Raw genomic sequence first — 22,710 nt, 5'->3', positions numbered from 1 at the left:
TTGCTGTGTGGCATTACGAGTGGCGTTGCTGTGTGGTATTGCGGCACGGTGATTTTGCGTGGTGTGGCTGTGGTTGTTGCTGCGCAGTGTTGCTGCGCGGTGTTGCTGTGGGTATTGCTGCATGTTGTTGCTGTGTGTTGTTGCTGCATGGTGTTGCTGTGTGGTATTGCTGTGGGTGTTGCTGTGTGGTGTTGCTGCGCGGTGTTGCTGTGGATGTTGCTGCATAATGTTGCTGTGTGTTGTTGCTGCATGGTGTTGCTGTATGTTGTTGCTGCGTGTTGTTGCTGCGTGCTGTTGCTGCGTGTTGTTGCTGCGTGGTGTTGCTGTCGTTGTTGCTGTGTGTTGTTACTGCGTGGTGTTGCTTTGGTTGTTGCTGCGTGCTGTTGCTGCGTGTTGTTGCTGCGTGTTGTTGCTGCGCGGTGTTGCTGCGCGGTGTTGCTGTGGTTACTTCTATGGTTGTTGCTGCGTGTTGTTGCTGCGTGTTGTTGCTGCATGGTGTTTCTGTGGTTGTTGCTTTGTGTTGTTGCTGCATGGTGTTTCTGTGGTTGTTGCTACATGTTGCTGCGTGTTGTTGCTGTGTGTGTTGCTGGGCGGTGTTGCTGGGCGGTGTTGCTGGGCGGTGTTGCTGGGCGGTGTTGCTGTGTGTGTTGCTGTGTGATGTTTAAACACGGTGTTGCTGGGCGGTGTTGCTGGGCGGTGTTGCTGGGCGGTGTTGCTGGGCGGTGTTGCTGTGTGTGTTGCTGTGTGATGTTTAAACACGGTGTTGCTGGGCGGTGTTGCTGGGCGGTGTTGCTGGGCGGTGTTGCTGGGCGGTGTTTCTGCGCGGTGTTTCTGCGCGGTGTTTCTGCATGGTGTTTCTGCGTGGTGTTGCTGCGTGGTGTTGATGTCTGTGTTGCTGCGCGGTGTTTCTGCGCGGTGTTGCTGCATGGTGTTGATGTCTGTGTTGCTGCGCGGTGTTGCTGTGCGGCGTTGCTGTGGGTGTTGCTGTGGGTGTTGCTGTGGGTGTTGCTGTGGGTGTTGCTGTGGGTGCTGCTGTGGGTGTTGCTGTGCGGTGTTGCTGTGCGGTGTTGCTGTGGGTGTTGCTGTGGGTGTTGCTGTGGGTGTTGCTGTGGGTGCTGCTGTGGGTGTTGCTGTGCGGTGTTGCTGTGGGCCGGACTTCTTCTTTTATCAGTCAATTCCCAACAGACTTTTTAGTTGGGCCGAGCAGTTAACACCCCTCCCTCCCCTCAGCCCTGTTCAATCCAGTCCATGAAGGGCCTAGATTGAGCAGATAGAAAGAAACTGTTCCCTTTGTGAGGAGGGTCAAGAATCAGGCGTTGGCAGTTTAGATGGTGCTGCCAGAGAGTCGACAGCAACCTGAGGCAATCCTTTCAGTCAACACAGCGTGTGGTTAGGATCTAGAATGCACTGCCTGGGAATGTGGTGGGGGCAGGTTCAACTTTGGCTCTTAAACCACAATTGGATAAGCATCTGAAAAGAAAAATAAATCCAGGCTGCAGAATAAGTGGGGGTGTGTATTTAATTAAACTGTTGTTGCAGAGAGCCAGCATGGACGGGCTCAACGGCCTCCTGTGCTGCAACCATTCTATGATAAACAAGACAATTCAATGAGTAAATCATTCATTAAATGTCCAAGTGCTGGAACAATAGATTACACTCATGTGACCTGATGAGGTCCTATTGTCAAAGCCACACCATTATGTCAACTGAAAGAGATTTTGATCCCTTAATGCCCAATTAACATGTGATGGTGTGGGGTGGGGGTGGTGGTGTGGAATCCCCCATTGCAGGAACTAAATTTCACCCACTTTCTCGAGAGCAGATAAAGAAGGATTCTTTCCAGATACATTTCGCACTGCACATTGTACAGCAGTGATTTCTCAGCTAGTTCATTGCAACCACTTTGTATTCTTTGGGGTAGCTTCTTCCCACTCTGAGCTCAATTACCTTCACTGCAGTTAGCATTTATCCCTTTCTTTCCTGACCCAAATCAATAGTTATTGATGTACCACTAATCCACCCAAGGCAATTTTCTAAAATGTTTTCTTTAAACTGACTGTAATTTCTCCAATTGTTAATCAGAAAGATTATGTAGATTGGTTATATGTGTGACATGTTATTATGGGCTGGTAGATTATTTTTGCTTAATTCTTTCATGGGATGTGGGTGTCACAGAAAAGATCCCATCCCTAATTTCCCTTGAACTGAGAGGTTGGCTAGGCCACTTCAGAGGGTAGTTGAGACTCAGCCACATTGCTGTGGGTGTGGAGTCACATGTAGGCCAGACCCAGGTAAGGATGGCAGATTTCCTTCCCTAAGGGACATTTGTGAGCTAGCTGGGTTTTTTACAACAATTACTGGCAGGTGAGACAAGCTTTATATTCCAGATTTATTAATTGAATGTAAACTCCAGTAGTTGCCATAGTGGGATTTGAACCCATGAGCCCAAAAGCATTAGACTGGGCCTCAAATTTACTAATCCAGTGTTATTGCCATTACGCCACCATCTCACCCCCATTGCTCCTGGATTCTCCATACACCAGTTTTATCCATGTTACTGGGGCAGTGTTAGGTGGGAGCTCTGCACCTCTGTGCTAAAGAGAACAGCAATACTTGGCACCAAGCCTAAGACCCGCCTTGGTGGGAGAATCAGATTAGATCCTGGCTGGGGGATAGAGCATTACAGAATGACAAATAAAAGAAAGAAAAGCAACTTAAAAATGGAGTAAAAACACCAAACAAAATAGGGAGCCATATTAGTATTCTAGCTCAGCAGGGCACTTGATGGTCCTGGCACCTTTCCATTTGAAAAGTCCTATGTCAACATTACCTACGTTCTTTTACAGTTGATTGAGTGCACACTTGGTGACTCTCTATCCTGTCTTGCTTTTCATAGGGTTTTCTCATTAATGTGAGCGTGTGACCTGCAGTCGTTTGTTTTGGCCAGTATGTGACACTCTGGCACAGTGTACAAAGTGAAACCTTTTATTTTCCTCGTATTTTTGTTGTGCAAGGTAAGAAACCACGCTAAATTCCAATTTTTAAATATCTAGATATATACATACATATATTCTTCCTCCAATTTAAAAATAATATTTGAAATGCTTTCAGCCCCTTCTTTTGTTGTCCTTTGACCTCCACCTATCACCTGATGGAGGCCCCACTGAGGCCTAATGTTCTCTCAACTGTTTCTATCCTCATTAAATTTCTATAAAAATTTTGATCCAACTGCATCTCTTTCCATTTTGGATCAAATCTGCTGATCCACTGCCACCCCTTTTAGCGTCCCCCACCCCATCCCAGTGATACTTCTTGGATAGCTTTGACAGCTGGACAGCTTTCCAACAGTTCCTTGACAGCTGGACAGCTCTTTGACAGCTGGGCAGCTCTTTGAAAGGGCCTTGATAGCTGGACAGCTCTTTGACATTTCCTTCTCAGCCGGACAGTTCCTTGATAGCTGGACAGCTCTTTGACAGCTTGACAATTCCACACTGATGTGTTTCACAACAGCATATATAAGGCATGCACTTGGCAGGCTGCATTTTGAGGGGAACTCAGAGGTGAGCGCACAGTAATGTTGTATAGCACTTGCGCGTGTCGCCTGTTGGACTTCAAGTTTGAGGCAACTTGGGGTTGTTGTGCAAGGGCTGCCCTGCAGTTGAGGTGACTTTATGGGGGTGTGGGCAGGGGCTGCCCTGTGGTTGAGGTGACTTAGGTGGGTGGGGGTGTGCAAGGGCTACCCTGCGGTTGAAGGTAGTGCACAAGCACGTGCAGGGTCGGTGGGAGGGAAGAGGCCACACATTAGGGAAACTTTGTATAAAGTGACCATTCCTCTGCAGCTGAGACAGTTCAGACGCAGCCACATTGACATGCGTGGAGTCAGGCCTCTCGTTTATCTGTCCACTCAAGCAATGCAGAGGCATGCAAGTGCCACCAAGTGCTCCAGAGCTGTTCCTCCCTTGGGCACAGACTGCAAACTAATGAACATTTTAGTGAACTGCAGAACAATTGGACAACTGTGCACATTGTACAATCTCCTTGCTAAAGCTGGCCGTGGAGCAGTCACTGGTGGAGGTGCTCACAGCCCCTTGTGATGTCAGCATCCCGCTTTGGACCAGTCTCCCCCATGGTTCAAGCTAACAGTGCAGCCTTGCAATGCGGGTTAGGAGAATGCCTGCGCCTGAGCTGAGAGCACAACATGCAGTCCCATGGGGGAAGCTGCCGCCAACCGGTCAGGTAAAGTGGGGCTGAGGAGAATGGAGTTCTGGGCATGCAGCGCACTAAACTCTAGCCATTCAAGTGGTGGCCAGCACTCTCCGGGATGCATTAAGGGGCCCTCAGACTTAACCAAGCGAAGTTCTCAGAACTCCCAAGCTAACCCATTTCTCTCTTTCGTCTTGCAGGAGGAGTACATCAGGAGCATGGAGCCTGGTGAACTAGCTGTATGCCTCATGGTGTACAGAGAGCGAAGAAGATGGAGGAGAGAGCGACTGAGGCTGTGCAGAGGGAGGAGCAACACCCTCTGGAAGAAGGGGTGGCTGGTCTCCTGCACGCGCAACCCGGAGAGCCACAGCGAGCCATCGCAGGCCAGCGCCGAGTGACACCCAGGGCCTATAGACACCGCCTTTCATTCCTTCAGATGACCGAGAACCAGTGTCGCCAAAGACTGTGCATGTCTAGGGACCTGGGCGGTCACATCTGCCACCTGCTACAGGATTTGGCACCACAGGGACATGGAGGGAATCCACTGCCAGTGGCTGTCAAAGTGACCGCAGCACTACATTTTTATGCCAGGGCTCCACAGATGACCCCTGTGGGATATCACAAGCCTCCACCCACAAATATATCCACGAGGTCACGGATGTCATCTTTGCGAGGGCACACAACTTTGTGCATTTGGCCCGGGACCAGGACAGCCATGATGCAAGAGCGATTGGATTTGCCCAGATCTTGGGTTTCCCACAGGTGCAGGCTGCCATCGACTGCACTAATGTGGCGCTCGGATCTCCATCGCAACACGTGGTCAACAATGTCAACCGCAAGGGATTCCATTCCCTGAATGTGCAGCTGGTGTGCGACCACCACAAAGGCACCCAGTAGGTATGCGCATGGTTCCCAGGGAGTGTCCACAACTCCTACATTCGGTAACAGATGCCTGGAGTCTTCCAGGGTCCACAGAAGCTGCAGGGTTGACTCCTCGGGGACAAGGGGTACCCGCAGAGGATGTGGTTGATGACACCTGTGCGACGGCCTCAGATTGTAGCAGAGCGACGCTATAATGAGGCTCATGCTGCAGCTCGCAACTTGGTGGAGCAGCCCATCGGGATGCTGAAAATGAGATTCCGGTACCTGGACTAGTCAGGTGGAGCCCTGAAACATAGTCCACAGAGGGTGTCATGCATTGTCATAGTCTGCTGTGCTCTTTACATCCTGGCACTGCAACAGAGAGAGGAGCTGGCTGAGGAGGAGATGGAGGAGCTGGAGGTCTCCTCTGATGAGGACATCGACGGAGATGAGGGTGAGGAGATCCTTGAAGTCGACAATGATGGCGAAGAGGCCCTCACACTGGCCAGACGAGGCAGGCACGCTTGGGAGGCCCTCATAGCTGCTAGATTTGAGGAGGATGATGACAACATGCAGTGAGGAGACACCATAGACCCTTACATTGCATCTGTGAACATTTGACTCCAGTCTGACTTATGGCAGTGCACATACCCTCTGTGAGAATGCTCCTGTCATGGAGACGCAGTTCAGCCTTAATGCTCGCTCGATTGCAGGAGGATGATGATGACATGCAGTGAGGACACTCCATAGATCTTCACATAGCCTCTGAGAATGTCTGACTCCTATCTGTCCAAGGGCAACTCACTTGCGCTCTGTGATCAAGGTCACATCATGGAGACGCAGCCACGAAACTTTAATAGCATCTGATCCTTTGACCACCTTCAACATCTGAGCCCTTCAGGAGCACAGCATCACTGGTTACAGATGCTGAAGAGATGGGGGCCAGTCCCACCTTAAAGGTGCTGAGAGCACACAGAGAGAATGACTGAACTCCGTGATTCCTGTCCACAACATTCTGGCAGCAATGGCAAGCACCATCGAGGCGCAGGCATCAGTAATGTGTCCAGTGAGTGTGAAGCTGGACCATCACTTTGGTCTGAAGGCTGCACAAAGCACAGGGAAGAGGCCCTGGACTGAGATACCTGCCTTTACCTTGTGCATCTGAGTGACAAGAATACTGCTCATCAGAACAAGGAGTCATAGGCAGGGAGACATTGTTGAGAGTTTATTTACAATAGTGAACATTATGTACAAGTGATTAACTCCTAGGCTGTGCAACTACATCTTCTTAACTTTCCTAACCCTGCTGCTACGTCTTGGTGCTCCCTGGACATCCACAGCGGAGGTGGAGGCAGACTGCTGACTGTGACACCCTGTCTGTGATGACCTTGGTGGGCGTCCCCTGGAGGGCCAAGACATAGAGGGTCCTGGCCTGCTTTCGGGGTCGTGCTGTGTGGAAGTGGCATCCTCCTCAATCTGGGGAGCTGGAGCTCCTCTTCCTGTGACCTCAGTGCATTGGCATGCCGGCGCTATCACCTCAGCCTGAAGGTGAATGGACTCCTTCATCATGCCTTGCCATCTGAGGAGTGTAGCGGACATCCCTCCCTGATGTTCCTGAGCTTGCCTTTGCAGCTCCAGCAACTGTGACATGACCGAGTCCAGAGGGTCGTCATCTGACTCGGACTCAGCAAATTTCTGGCCTCCAGCAGTCTTCCGAGTGCCGGGGATTTGGTAAGTCTCTCCTGCTGCCTGCTGTGGGCTCACTGGATTGTGATCCCGAGGCGACTCTGAAGCTAGGTCCCACCGAGGTGTGTGTTTCTTTGCTGGTGGAGGGTGTGAGTGAACACTGTGACCGGTCCTCAATGAAGGTGCCTTCAGATTCCTCTTCAGAGGTTTTTTCAGGGCTTGATTGGAGGCCCTGGGTCGTGGGCTCCATCGGCTGTTTCCCAGATGTGCGTGCGAAAGCAAGGAGAGATAATTAGTGCATGGCAGTGGCCTGTGAAACAAGACACATCACTCACAGTATGGTTACCTGATGATTGTTGCACTACTGGATCCTCACTTGGTAGAGCAGCGCCGACCTCACCATTGGCAGAGGAACGGCCCAGATCATCATGGGCCAGCTGGATGGTTCTGTTTTCAAAGTCCATGAGGACCTTGATTTCCGTCATTCCTCCATGGGTCTGTGACCTCTCCCTCTTGTTGTGTGCCAGCTCCTCCCGCATGAATAGAAATGGAGAGAGTGTAAGCAGGATGCCTGCCAGACCAGTTGATAAGTATAAAAACAAAAAGCTAAAAGCTACTGCGGATGCTGGAAATCCAAAACAAAACCAAAACAGAATTACCTGGAAAAACTCAGCAAGTCTGGCAGCATCGGTGGAGAAGAAATCAGTCAACGTTTCGAGCCTTCATGGCCCTTCGGCAGAACTGGCAAATATCGGGAAAGCCATTGCAACATGAAATCTATTCATCAATCTAAACAAGGCTTTATACTGGGTGCCTAGGGAGGAATCAGGAGATGTGCTAGAATTCGTGGAGTCCCTGAGAAGTACGTATGACTATTACAGGACATGTCCAAGGAGTGCCAGACAAGAGTAAGAAGCAGTGTTGGGGGGAGTGAGAATTTCAAAGTCAAAGTTGGATTACACCAAGGTTCGGCACTGAGCCTCTTCCTCTTCCTGATTGTCATGGATGTTCTAACTGAGCAAGTGAGACAAGAAGTACTATGGTCAATGCTGTTTGTAAACAACATTGAGCTATGTGGTGGGAATGATGAGATCATGAGATCATGAGTATCTGGAGAACTGGGGAAACGCCCTGGAAGACAAGGGTAAGAAGATCAGTCGACCAAAGACCCAAAGTATTGACTGTCAATTTGAGCCTAGGGGAGAGGATCAGGGCGAAAGTGTAAAGATTATGGCTGAAGACTTGGGAAATGTGAGTTGTTCAAGTATCTGAGGCCAATGGTAGCAGATGATGGAAGTGTGGAAATTAAACAACAGATTATCTCTGGCTGGCTGGAATAACTGGAAGAATTCCAGTGGAGTGTTATGTGATATGAAAGTGTCACAGAAACTGAGAGGAAGAATCTACAAGACAGGTGTGAAACTGGCATTGTTGTATAGTGCAGAAACTTGGGCAATATCAAGAAGAGAGGAACAATGACTGGATACCAATAAGATGCGGACGCTGAGATGGATGTGTGGAGTAACAAGAAAGGACAAGATCAGGACCCAACACATCAGAGGGCCCGTGAAGATTGTGGGAGCATCAAAGAAAGTAGCCAAGAGGAAGCTGAAAAGGTATGATCATCTGTTATGGAGAGAGGGAGCTGGGACTGCCAGGAAGAAAGAGAAGAGAAAGGCCTATGGCCAGATGGAAAGATGCAGTGGCAAGAGACTTAAACGCAGTGGGATTGGATAAGGAATGGGTGACTGACAGGATGGGATGGAGGAAGTGATCAACCAGCATTGTGGCAACCCCAAGTTGGGAGAAGCTGGAAGTAAAAGACAGAGAGTGGGGATAGGTCAAAGGTCAGTGGTGGTTATAAAAACAGGAAATATTGAAAACAGGCATCATCTCTGAAGAGAAACATTAATATTTCAGGTCAATGCCCTCTCATCAAAAGTTAGAGATGTAACAAGTACAGAGGCAGGGAAAGGTTAGAGAGAAGAGGAAAAAACAAAATGGAAAGTTTGCGATAGGATAGAAGGTGGGAATGATTTATGACAAAAAAAGGGATGGCAATGGAAGGCAAGCTGGGTGATAATGGGATGAGAAATAAAAGCTAGGTTAGAGGAGCTGTGAATGGCAATAGCAGAATCATTACCAACATCTGCTGTCCAAAAAAAATAGGCTCATTAGTTATGATCTGAAATTGTTGTACTCAAATGTTGAGGTTGGAAGATTGCAAAGTGCCAATTGAAAGATGAGGTGCTGTTCCTCGATCTATTGAGCTTCACTGGAGCAGTGTAGGAATCTGAGGATAGAGAGGGCTGAATAGGAGTGGGATGGGGAACTAAAATAGCAAGTGATCGGGAGCTCAGGGTGACACTTCCAGACTCAATGAAGGTGTTCAGCAATGTCACCACCCAGACTATGTTTTGTCTCCCCAGTGTAAACCGCATCATGCACTGTAAACAGTGTACTAAATTGAAAGAACTACAAGTAAATCTTTGTTTTATCTGTAAGGCGTGTTTGGCACCCTGGACACTGCAGAGGGAGGAGGCAAAAGGGCAGGTGTTGCATTTCCTGCCCTTGCATGGGAAGGTGATGTGGGAAAGGGACAGGGTGTTGGGGGTTATTGAGGAGTGGATTAGGGTGTCATGGAGGGAATAGTCCGTTCGGAATGCTGAAAGGGGAAGGGAGGGGAAGATATGTTTGGTGGTGCAGTCATACTGGAGATGGTGGAAATGGCAGAAGATGATCTCCTGATTACAGAGACTGGGGTGGGTGGAAGGTGAGGACAAGGGGAACCCTATCATGGTTTTGGGAGGGAGAGGAGGGATGATGGTACAGTGGGAATTAGGATGAACAGAGTTGAGGGTCCACAGTTGTGGAAATAGTGGAGGGAAATCCTAGGTTGAGGAAAAAGGAACATAAAGCAGAAACATTGGTATGGAAAGTGGCACATTCAGAACAGATGCCATGGAGAGGGAAAAACTGGAAGAATAGAATACAGCCCTCAGAGGAAATGGAGCGTGAGGAGGTGTAATCAAGGTAGCTGTGGGAGTCAGTGGGCTTATAGTCAATGTTGATTGATAGCTTATCCCCAGAAATGGAGATTGAGAAGTCGAGGAGGGAAGAGTCAGAGATGGTCCAAGTGAAGGCAAGGGAGAAGTGGAAATTCAAAGGAACTTTGATTATTTTTCAGATTTGTGTGAGAGCAGGAGACTCAAGCAGTCCCTATCCATCAACACTCTTCCCCAGCTGCTTAAACGTATTCTTACATTGAACAATTTCACTTGCCTCTTGCAAGTAAAATGTGTTGCAATGGGAACCAGTATCAATCCTATCTATGCCTGTCTTTTTTTATATTCATTCATGGAATATGGGTGTTGCTGGCTAGGTCAGTATTTATTGCCTATCCCTAATTGCCCTTGAGAAGATGATGGTGTGCTGCCTTTTTGAACTGCTGCAGTCCATGCTACATACCCACAGTGCTGTTACGAAGAGAGTTCCAGGATTTTGACCCAGCAACAGTGAGGGAATGGCAATATAGTTCCAAGTCAGGATGGTGTGTTTCTTACAGACATGGTGTTCCCATGCATCTGTTGCCCTTGTCCTTCTAGATGGTAGAGGTTGCAGGTTTGGAAGGCGCTGTTGAAGAAGCCTTGCTGAGTTGCTACAGTCCATCTTATAAATGGTACACACTACTGCTACTGTGCGTTGGTGGTGGAGGGAGTGAATGTTTCTGTGGTGATTGGGGTGCCAATCAAGCAAGCTGCTTTGTCCAAGATGGTGTTGAGCTTCTTAATTGTTGTTGGATCTTCACTCATCCAGGCAAGTGGAGAGTATTCCATCACACTCCTGATTCATGCCTTGCAGATGGCGGACAGGCTTTGGGAAGTCAGGAGGTGAGTTACCCTCCTCAGAATTCTCAACCTCTGACCTGCTCTTGTAGCCACAGTATTTGTATGGCTAGTCCAGTTCAGTTTCTGGTCAGTGGTAACCACCAGCATGTTGATCATGTGGAGGTGGTGGCATAGATGGTATTGTCACTGGACTAGTAATCCAGAGACCCCCCAGGGTAATGATCTGGGGACCTGGGTTCGAATCCCACCATGGCAGATGGTGGAATTAAAAGTCTAATAATGACCACGAAACCAATGTAGATTGTCGTAAAAACCCACCTGGTTCACTAATGCCCTTTGAGGAAGGAGATCTGCCACCCTACATGTGACTTTAGATCCACAGCAATGTGCTAGGTTCTTAACTTAGTGCTCCCTCACCACATGGTATGGACTCAGTCTAACAGCTATGTCCTTTAGGAATTGGCCAGCTCGGTCTGTAGTGTTGGTACCAAGCCACTCCTGAAGTGCCCACCCTGAGTATATTCTATGCTTGCTACATTCAGTGCTCCTCAATATGGAGGAGTATTGATTCATCAGCTGAGGTAGGGGGGCAGGGGGGAAGAATTATACCATTAGAAATTCAAAAAGGAATGGAACCACCTGGCATTGACCTAGACACCAGAAATGATAACAGTAAACTTAGCCCTGTCAACCCTGCAAAGTCCACCTCACTAACGCCTGGGCGGGGGAGGGTCTTGTGCCAAAATTGAGAGAGCTGTCTCACAGATTAGTTACTCTAACAGCCTGACAAAGGCAGACTCATGGAATCATGTCTTACAATGTCCTAGGCACCAGCATCACCATCCCTGGGTATGTCCTGTCCCATCAACAGGACAGAGGTGGTGGGACAGTGGTATACAGTGGGAGGGTGTTGCCCTGGAAGCCCACAGCATTGACTCTGGACCCCATATAGTATCATGCAATCAGGTATAACATGGGCAAGGAAACCACCATTGACTACCATGTACCGTGCCCCTTCTGCCCCACCTCCCCCCACCACCAACAGCCCACTCAGCTGATGAAGCAGTACTCCTCCATATTGAGAAGCACTGAGGGTGGCAAGGGCGCAGAATGTACTCTGGGTTGGAGGCTTCAATGTCCATCACCAAGAGCGGCTCGGTAGCACCACTACTGGCCGCGTCCTAAAGGACACAGCTGCTAAACGGGTCTGCAGCAGGTGGTGAGGGAACCAACAAGAGGGAAAAACATACTTGACCTCATTCTCACCAAACTGCCTGCCGCAGATGCATCTGTCCATGACAGTATCGGTAGGAGTGACCACCGCACAGTCCTTGCGGAGATGAAGGCCTGTCTTCACATTGAGGGTACCCTCCATCATGTTGCATGGCACTACCACCGTGCTAAATGGAATAGATTTCAAACAGATCTGGCAACTTAAGACTGGGCAAAAATGAGGCCTGTAGGCCATCAGCATCAGAATTGTACTCAACCACAATCTGTAACCTCATGGCCTGGCATATTCCCCCACACTACCATTACCACCAAGCCAGGGGATTAATCCTGGTTCAATGCAGTGTCTGGGATATTGATAGTGGGGGATGCAGCAATGTTAATGCCATTGAATGTCAAAGGGCAATGGTTGGATTCTCTCTTGTTGGAGATGGTCATTGCCTGGCACAAATGTTACTTGCCACTTGTCAACCCAAGCCTGGATATTGTCCAGGTCTTGCTGCATTTGGGCATGGACTGCTTCCGTATCTGAAGAGTCGCGAATGGTGCTGAGCATTGTGCAATCACCAGCGAACATCCCCACTTCTGACCTTATGATGGAAGAAAGGTCATTGATGAAGCAGCTGAAGGCTGTTGGTCCTAGGACACTACCCTGAGGAACACCTGCAGTGATGTCCTGGGACTGAGATGATTGACCTCCAAAAACCACAACCATCTTCCTTTGTGCTAGGTATGATTCCAACCAGTGGAGAGTTTTCCCCCTGATTCCCATTGACTCCAGTTTTGTTAGGGCTCCTTGATGCCACACTTTGTCAAATGTTGCCTTGATGTCAAGGGCAGGTACTCTCACCTCACCTCTGGAGTTCAGCTCTTTTGTCGATGTTTGGACCAAGGCTGTAATGAGATCAGGAGCTGAGTGACCCTGGCGGAACCCAAACTAAGTGTCAGGGAGCAGGTTGTTGCTAAGCAAGTGCCGCTTGATAGCACTGTTTCTTGCCCCCTTCTATCAATTTACCCATGATCAAGAGTAGACTGATGGGGCGGTAATTGGCCAGGTTGAATTTGTCCTGCTTTTTGTGTACAGGACATACCTGTAAAATTTTCCACATTGTTGGATAGATGCCAGTGTTGCAGTCGTACTGGAATATCTTGGCTAGAGGCGTGGCAAGTTCTGGCGCACAAGCCTTCAGTACTATTGCCAGAATATTGTTAGGGCCCATAGCTTTGCAGTATCCAGTGCCTTCAGCCATTTCTTGATATCATGTGGAGTAAATCGAATTGGCTGAAGACTGGCATCTGTGAGCCTGGGATTCAGCACTGTCCGTGACTCCTCAGATACTGAAGTAGCCCAAGTCCAAATGCAGCAAGACCTGGACAATATCTAGGCTTGGGCTGACAAGTGGCAAGTAACATTCGTGCCACACAAGTGCCAGGCAATGACCATCTCCAATAAGAGAGAGTCTAACCATCGCCCCTTGACATTCAATGGCATTAACATCGCTGAACTATTATCAACATCCTGGGTGGTTACCAGTGACCAGAAACTGAACTGGATCAGCCTTATATATACTGTGGCTACAAGAGCAGGTCATAGGCTGGGAATTCTGTGGAGAGTAACTCACCTCCTCACTCCCTAAAGCCTGTCCATCATCTACAAGGCACTAGCCAGGAGTATGATGGAATACTCCCCACTTGCCTGGAGCAGCTCCCACAACACTCAAGAAGCTTAACACCATCCAGGAGAAAGCAGCCCGCTTGATTGGCACCCCATCCACAAACATTCATTCCCTCCACCATTGATGCACAGTAGTAGCAGTGCGTACCATCTACAAGATGCACTGTAGGAACTCACCAAGGTTCCTTAGACTGCACCTTTCAAACCCATGATCGCTACGACCTAGAAGGACAAGGGCAACAGACACATGGGAACACCACCTTCTGGATGTTCCCCTCCAAGCCACTCACTATCCTGACTTCGAAATATATCGCCGTTCCTTCACTGTCGTTGGGTCAAAATTCTGGAACTCCCTCCCTAACTGCACTGTGGGTGTACCTACTCCACATGGGCTGCAGCGGTTCAAGAAGGCAGTTCAGCATCACCTTCTCAAGGACAATTAGGGATGGGCAATAAACGTTGGCCTAGCCAGCGACCCCCACATCCCATGAATGAATTTTTAAAATTCAGCAATAGTAATTCCATTGACTGTTAAGGGGAGATGATTAGATTCTCTTTTGTTGGAGATGGTCATTGCCTGGCACTTGTGTGGCGCATATGTTACTTGCCACTTGTCAGCCCAAGCCTGGATACTGTCCAAGTCTTGCTGCGTTTGGATACCGAATGCTTCAGTATCTGAGGTGTTGCAAATGGTTCTGAACATTGTGCAATCATCAGTGAACATCCCCACTTCTGACCTTATGATGGAGGGAAGATCATTGATGAAGCAACTGAAGATGACGAGGAACACCTGCAATGATGTCCCAGTACTGAGATGATTGACCTCCAACAACAACAGCCATCTTTCTTTCTGCTGGGTATAACTGCACCCAATAGAGATTTTCCCTCTGATTCCTATTGAATCCAGGGCTTCTCGATGCCATGCTCAGTCAAATGCTGCCTTGATGTCAAGGGCAGTCACTCTCACCTCACCTCTTGAGTTCAGCTCTTTTGTCCATGTTTGGACCAAGGCTGTAATGAGGTCAGGAGCTGAGTGGCTCTGACAGGACCCAAACTGGTGGAGCCGCTCTATGGGCCACAGAGCGCCCATTGGAGAAGAACCCCCCCAAACCAACAAAATGGCCTTCTGAGTTCACCAGGTGGTTCCCTCCCCCCAACTCTACATCAGCTGGATTGCACTTGTATGGGCACATCAGCAGAATGAGCACTGACTGAGGCTCGGAAAGTGAGAACAGCCCCATGCCACTCTAACTCTGCAAATTTGGTCCAGCAAGCATTTCACCAGAACAGAGCAACTCCAGCCCTGCAATTCCCAAAGGAACCATTGAGCTCTCCCTCTCAAGAAGTTTCCAATCCATTTCTGGGATGTGGGCATCAGCAACATTTATTGTCTATCTCTAGTTGCCCTGAGAAAATAGTGTTGGGCTTCCTTTGAAGGTAAATTATTCCCTCTCAAATCAATTACCTGCACCCTCGTGTTCTGGGGTCTTTACTGGGCCTAGTATCAGCATCAAAAGCATCTGTTGGACGCAGGTAGCAAGAATGCAATTTATCAGGGAAAGTTGGGAACTTACCTTGGTGCACCCTTTCACAGCTGGCCGTGATAGCAGATCTACCCATAGACCCCCTGTTGGAGGTTTCTAGTCTACTCTCTATGGGGCTTAATCTCACTGGAATAAACCCTCCACCCCATTTTCTATGCCCTCCCTCTTGGCAGCAATGCCTGGGATACCGGTCAAAATTTCAGTCCCTTGGAATTTTGAGGTGCGTCCAGTGCATCATGCTAGTTTTGATGTCTTAATCTATACATTGGGCTTTCTCAATGGTAATTTTCATTAAATATTCTGGTTTGATGTGTAACCCTAGAATAAACAGATTTAATGCCTTGCTTTTAGATTGTCATCCAGTGTCTCTTCACCTTCTGTCCAATTTTGGTGCCAATATCAGATTAGAAAATTGTGGAAGTTTAGCATTCCTCACTTATAATTTAATTTCAGAACATTTAGGAGATATTTCCCATGCAACTTCATGCGCATTCCGTTTCAGAAGAGCTAATAATGGTTACATCACTAAATTATTGTTTTGACAGAGATTTAACATTACTAGGACCACTTATGACTAATTGTTTAATGTTGCCTTTCCATCATAATATTTGAATAAGCCATGAATATGCAGTTTGCTTACACTCTACTTCTCTGATACATTTAAATCACATATTCTGGCTATTAAGACCATAAAAACACCTCATAACTGCCTCTTCCTTTAAACCTGCTCTCAATCAGAAGCATAACATTTGTTGTTAAATATAGTAAAGGGTGAGCTGAAGGACATTTTAGATTGCAATAATAAATTCAGTATAACACTGCTTATCATGGCTTTTCATTCCATCAGAAATTCTTCAGGGTCAACGTAATACTTCCTCCTTCTTTTCACATATTCCTCCTTCAGAGATGTCTGGTTGTAAAAGGACAATAACATGGTCATGGAAAGGGTGGTGATGGTGACATGTCAGAACCTCAGGTACAGAAGCCAAATTACAGGATTAGATCCACACCTTCTGATAATAATCGGGAGGTGCTTGTTTCTGATGTCATATGCATCTTGTGTCCCATTTAGCAACTTTCCAACATTGTCATTATCTGCTTTTGTAGGTTACTGCACATGGGTTGGTATAATCAAGATGTTATACTAGCTTTATATATTTCTGGATATTTGTTAGATTCCAGCTGCCTCTTGTTTGTCCTTTTTTTAAACTTAAAGGGGTTGTATTTGTCCAATGATGGTGAATCAGCAACCCATTTTATATATTGTCCATATGGATTTCAAGCCCAATTTCAGCCCCAGATTTCTGTGTTGTGATCCTACTATAATGAGCAAAATACTATTTGAAGAAATTCTTTTGATATTTTAGATATTTTAATGAAATCTAATAATACACCAAATACCTATTAAGTTTCTCCACCAAAGGTTTTATTTTGCCTGTTAAATAACATGGGTTTTGATGAGTTTAAGGTTATACAGGCAACATTACTACTATAAGTCACCCATAATGTAACTATTATTATAACCAAATATGGGCAGCTAAAGACACAGCTGTAGATAAACAGTTCCAACCATGATGAACAATTGACAGAAACTCAGCAGCATTTTATAAAATTAAAGTTCATCCTTTGTTTCTTCATCTGTATTATCTGTGGTTTTTGATTTTTTACCACGTTTCTGTGAAAGGAATAGTAAAGAGACCAATGTGTTAATCAGTGGCTTAATTCTGTTACATGTTATAATATGAAATTGGGCAATTTTGGTTGGGATATTCCCACACGATCCTGCCTAAAATTGGGTGGGAGAGCGATGGTGAAAAGGATGCATTTGGGCGATGATGCCAGCTGCCATGTCACAGTCCTAACTGAGAATTCCTTTCTCCCTCCCCCACCAGGATTACCACCAACCCCTGCCCCACCCATCCATATGCAAACAGGGGAAATGGGCTGAGCAGCATTTCACTTGCATTTCCCCTAACTTAGTCTACTGCATTCATTGCTCCCAATGCGGTTTCCTCTACATTGGAGAGACCAAACACAGACTGGGCGACCGCTTTGCAGAACACCTGTGGTCTGTCCGCAAGAAAAACCCAAACCTCCCTGTCGCTTGCCATTTTAACACTCCACCCTGCTCTCTTGCCCACATGTCTGTCCTTGGCTTGCTGCATTGTTCCAGTGAAGCTCAACGCAAACTGGAGGAACAGCACCTCATCTTCCGACTAGGCACTTTACAGCCTTCCGGACTGAATATTGAATTCAACAACTTTAGATCTTAAACTCCCTCCCCCCATCCCCACCCCGTTTCTTCCCCCTCCCTTTTGTTTTTTTTCAATAATTTATATAGATTTTTCTTTTCCCACCTATTTCCATTATTTTTAAATCTATAACTGTAATACCTTGTCAGTCTTTCCACCCCACCCCCACTAGAGCTGTACCTTGAGTGTCCTGCCATCCATTCTTAATTAGCACTTTTCTTAGATAATATCACCACCTTCAACACCTCTTTGTTCCTTTTGTCTGTGACATCTTTTGATTATCTGCTCCTATCACTGCTTGCTTGTCCCTACAATCACCCCACCCTCAACTTCTCTCTCCCCCCCGCCCCCCCACCTTAAACCAGCTTATATTTCACCCCTCTCCTAACTATACTCAGTTCTGTTGAAGGGTCATGTGGACTCGAAACGTCGACTCTTTTCTTCTCCGTCGATGCTGCCAGTCCTGCTGAGTTTTTCCAGGTATTTCTGTTTTTGTTTTGGAAATGGGCCTGGTCCTGGCTGCTGGCAGGTGTTCTTTTGTTTACTGCCTGTATTACTGCCAATTCCTAGGACTACCATGGAGAAGGTTGTATTAGGTGCTGGAAGTGGTTCGGAGGTGCTCCTGACTGGAAGGGAAAATGCCATGTTATTGTCCAGAAGGTCTCCTCTTCTTCCAATTAACCCCCCCCAATCTGTTGAAACCCTCAGTCTTGGTTAAGACTTTCACTGGGGCATCAACGTAGACGAAACAATGCATTATTGCACCACATTTACTGAATTGAATCATTCAGAGCATCTATTCAAATAACAGAAGAACCTGCATTTAAATAGCATCCTTCAGTACCTCGGGGTGTTCCAAAGTGCCTTACAGCCAATGAAGTCCTTTTAAATTGTGGTCACTGTGGTAATGTAAGAAATGCAACAGCCAATTTGTGTAATGCAAAGTCCCACAAACAACAAGGAGATAAAGACTAGGTCATCTGTTTGTGAATTTGGCTGAGGGATGACTATTTGTTAGGATACTGAGGAAAACTCCCCCTGTTTTACTTCGAATGTACCATGGGGCAAAGTTTTTTGCTGAGCGAGCGGTCACATGCCTAATCCGCTCGAGCGTAAAATAGCGCGTGATGACATCGGGTGAGTGCCCCAATGTCATCGTGCACTAGAGCGATATTTCGGTCGGCAGGTGTCAGGGTCAGAGCCACGCCCACCATCAATTACGAGGCAATTAAGCTGTATTTGACATTGCCCATGTGATTTCGCGCTTGTCGCACGGGCAGGCGGGCAGCTGACAATTTGCTAAACCTCATCCAAGGGCAGGATAAAAAGTGTCAGCAGCATTCCCAGTGTGAGTAGTGAGGAGTTTTAGAGATAGTTTGCCGCTGGTTGCTTATTGGTACTTGGGAGCTTCATCTCTGTTCAGGGCTTTAAGGTTAGCATTTCCAGGACTCAGTTCAGGACTTACTGGTGTCTCCAAGGCCCCAGAGGATTTTGGCCGTGTGAACCCTTTCAGGAGCAGACAGCTTTCCGTTACCCTGGTAATGGGGATTGTGGTCTCCGCTGGTGACACCTCCTCTGAGGAGGAAGAGAGGGGCAGAAGGGAGAGGAGGCCGGGTGTCCCAATGCAGCTTACAGGGAAGTGACCTGTGGGAGGAGAGGCGCAGGCACAAGGGGCGCAGGGCCAGCAGGTAGTCCAAGATGGAAGGGGCTGCAAAAATCCTGCTGCCAGGGTTTACAGACAGTGAAGCAGCTACCTCAATATGCCTGAGGTGCAATGCTGAAGGAGACTCTGCTTCTCAAGGGAGACTGTGACCGCCATCTGTCAGATGATTGTGCCTGAGATCACCTCCGACTGTGTGGGCGGACACCCCATGCCAGTGGCTCTGAAGGTCACAGTGACCCTCAACTTCTATCCCTCCGGTTCTTTCCAGGGGCCAGTGGGGGATCTTTGTGGAGTGTCCCAATCAGCTGTCCACAGTTACATGAAGCTGGTGACAGAAGCTCAGGCGGGTACTGAACTTTACCCTTTACCGTACGGACGAAACCAGCCAGGCTGAGTGAGCCAGAGGCTTTGCAACATTTGCTGTCCCCCCATGTCCAGGGTGCCATCAACTGCACACATGTGACCATCAAGGCGCCATTGGGTCAGCTGGGTGTTTTCATCAACAGCAAGGCATTCCACTTCATGAACGTGCAGATAGTGTGTGACCACAGGATATAGATTCTGCAAGTCTGTGCAAGGTACCCTGGCAGCGCCCACAATGCTTACATCCTCAGAAACTCCGAGGCTGTTGAGTGGTCCAGCCAACTGGATGGGGGGATGGCTACTGGGTGACAAGGACTATCCGTTGAAAAGGTGGCTTATGACACCTCTCCGCCACCCAAGAACAGAGGCAGAGCAGCGTTACAATAGGAGTCATGCCTCCACAAGGGCAGTGGTAGAGAGGACCGTAGGTCTTCTCAAGGTGTGCTTCCGATGCCTAGACCGTTCAGGGGGGGCACTACAATACCCCCTAGAGTGGGTGTCACTGATAGTGGTTGCATGCTATGCTCTCCACAATCTGGCACTGGCAAGGGGGGACCCACTGAAGGAAGAGGATCTTGATGCAGCTGCACTGGCCACAGATGATGAATCCAGTAGTGAGTCAGAAGAGGAGTACAGTCAGGGGAACGCTGAGGGCATGGAGGCAGAGCTCAGTAACCTCCAGGGAGGCAGGGACACCAGGGACGCCTTGATCCAACGCTCCTTCAGATATGCTTCCAAAGATCTGCTTCCACCTCATGCCAGGGCTGCCGCCTCCATCCCGGATGTATGAAATGACCCTTTCATTTGCACCCAAAGTCCACTCAGTGTCTGTGCAATAAAGTTTCCAGTCACTTACGTCCAGCATTACAAACTGGCGTACCCTGCACCAGAAAGAAAAAAGGTGAAGCGTACTCGGGCCATCAGAACCAAAGCAAATTTAATGTTATTGTCATATTGAATGCATAATGACATTGCCATCACTGGTGTTGATGCCCACACCAGCAGACATATAAACCAAACATAAATGAACAGAAAATCACCCGTGAACTGCCCAACTCATGCTCATAGTGCCTTTAACTTACTTTTCCGAGTGCTATGTCTTGGTGCCCCCCCGACTCGCTGGCACCGGCATTGGAGACAGCCCACTGACTCTGCTGTCTTGTTGGCCTTGATGACCATGGCAGTCGTCCTCTGGCATGTGGAGCCTGCGTTGGCACCGCCTGGGAGGGAGCGGCTAGTGCCACAGCTGGCATCTCCCCAGTCATTGCAACCTCATCAGATGCCATGGCCACTGGCAGAGGGTCGGAGGAGCTTTTGCCGTCATCCAGAGCATCCTGAGAGGAGCCCACAGAAATGACAAGCAGCTCATGCACCAACATGAGGTCACTCTGGACCTCCCTGCTCACCATTGATGGACAGGCACCTAGCTGGGATACTGGGTGCCTATCCATCTCCCACACTGACACTGACCACCTGAGGTCAGTGCCTGTCTGAGGGCTTGCAGATCTGAGTGCAACCCCAAGAATCCCTGATTCTGTCCCTACAGCCGCCTCTTCATCAGAGTCGCCACTCTCTCAATAGAGGAGGCAAGTGCGCTCGGCAATGAGGGTCAACTCAGTGCTATGCTCCACATGGACTCCTCCACAGCAGAGACAATGGCACGCAGACCTTCATGGATCTCCGCCAGATCCTCCCATACAACCCGCTGGACATCCAGCATCTGCCACCTAATGGACGACTCCAGAGGCTCATCATCCGCCTACAACTGGGCATTGTCTTGATCCCCAGCAGTCCACTGCCAGCGCTCTGGGCATTCTCTGCCTCCGCCTGCACCTCAAAACGAGTGTGAAGTGCACCCACCAATGTGCACCGACATTCTAGCTGCCGATCTAATGCCCACCGAGGCTGATATCAGCACTGGTGCCTGGTTCAGAGAGTGGGTGTGATATAGGTACAAATGAAGCCCAGTGGTCCTCTGGTGTCAGGAATGGCCCTTTGGGGCCCAGAGAGGGAGTGTGTGCTGATGAATCTAAAAGGGAGAACAAAGACATATCATTAGTTAAAGTCATCACACTGTCACTGTGCGTGCCAGGCACCCTGGTGAAACAATGGAGATCAGCATCATGATGCCATCATCTTTCAATGATCAATGGGGACTCCAGGTTTGAGGCTCTCATCAGTGAAGAGACTACACTAGAATGGTTGCACAAGCCGAAACTCTCACCTCTGCGTACTGCAATCCTCCCTTTGTCTGGCATCCCTGCCTCTCCACACCTGGTTGCATGGGGAGTGTGCCAGCTCTCTAGCTCAAGGGCGTCCTGCTCAAACCTGGCGAGCAGCAGCAAGTTGGAACAGCCTCCGCCTGTACGTGACCTCTCTGATTGGTTATGGCTTTTCTTCTCCTGAAAGGACAGAGGAGCATTGATTAGTCCACTCTCTACCTGCAGCGCCATTGCTGCCTGGCCGACCCCAGCTGAGGAACACCTCGTAGGGCACATCCGAATCGTGGCCCTCGAGCCGCAAGGCACTCAGTCCAAGCTGCAAGGGCTTACCCTGTTGGCCAGTTCCGGTGTCATTGACAGTTGGAACTCAGACTTGAGCAGCCCTGAGGTCCATCGGAGGATGGCCACACTTTAACACATCTGCACACTGACTCATGCCAACAAGGTACTCACCCTTCCTGAGTGCAGCAGGTCAAGGAACCTCTTCCAGCACTGCACCCATGTGCGCCGCACCACATCATGGCTGCTCAACATTGCTGCCACCTCCCCCCATACCCTTTTTGTGTGGTATGGTGACCTCCTCCTCCTCCCATCTCTGGGGACAAGGGTGTCCCTCCTGGCAGCCACCTTCTCCAGGAGGACCGCGAGGCACTCATCCAAAAAACGGGGGGCTGAGTGCCCACCCGACCTGCCCTCCCACCTGGCGTCTCCAGCCACACTCGACTCCATCACTTTGCTAACACAGAACAGATGTTCTTCCGTGGCAGCCTTCCAGGGGCTGCCTGGGCCATTTTTAAACCAGCTGCCAGGTTGTCATTGGACCCGGCAGCCGACAGGCCCCCGCCCCTGACCAGAGGGGAGCTGCATTTCACGCTGGGTGGGCCCTAATTGTCCTGCCGGTGTGAAATTGTGGTCAGGGGCTGATCGCAGGCAGCAGCCCATTTACCAGCTCATCCCAGGCCCCCCAACTGAGCCCCTGGCTCTCTAATCATGAACTGAGACATCAGCCTAGATTACGTGCTCAAGTTTTTGGAGTGGACTTGAACTCACAACTTTTTGACACTGAACCAGGGTAACAATTTTAAGAAGAACTTAACCAAATTATTTAAAGTTATATAAAGTTTAAATTATATAAATACAAAAAAGTATTGCAGAAAAATTCA

General features: G+C 48.6%; 1 protein-coding gene across 1 annotated transcript in view; it reads right to left on the bottom strand.

Annotated features, from left to right (window-relative positions):
• Window positions 1-16,404: 16,404 nt before the first annotated feature.
• Window positions 16,405-22,710, bottom strand: part of LOC144691246 (protein disulfide-isomerase-like) — a 43,828-nt gene continuing 37,522 nt past the window's right edge. The window contains exon 11 of the mRNA XM_078559291.1: window positions 16,405-16,722. Within this exon, the coding sequence (XP_078415417.1) occupies window positions 16,660-16,722 (63 nt within the window). The 3' untranslated portion in view covers window positions 16,405-16,659. The remainder of the gene's footprint in view (window positions 16,723-22,710) is intronic.

This window comes from Cetorhinus maximus, chromosome 15 (genome assembly GCF_964194155.1).
Source record: "Cetorhinus maximus chromosome 15, sCetMax3.hap1.1, whole genome shotgun sequence".
Taxonomy (NCBI): Eukaryota; Metazoa; Chordata; class Chondrichthyes; order Lamniformes; family Cetorhinidae; genus Cetorhinus; species Cetorhinus maximus.
This window is presented reverse-complemented; position numbering and strand designations above follow the sequence as displayed.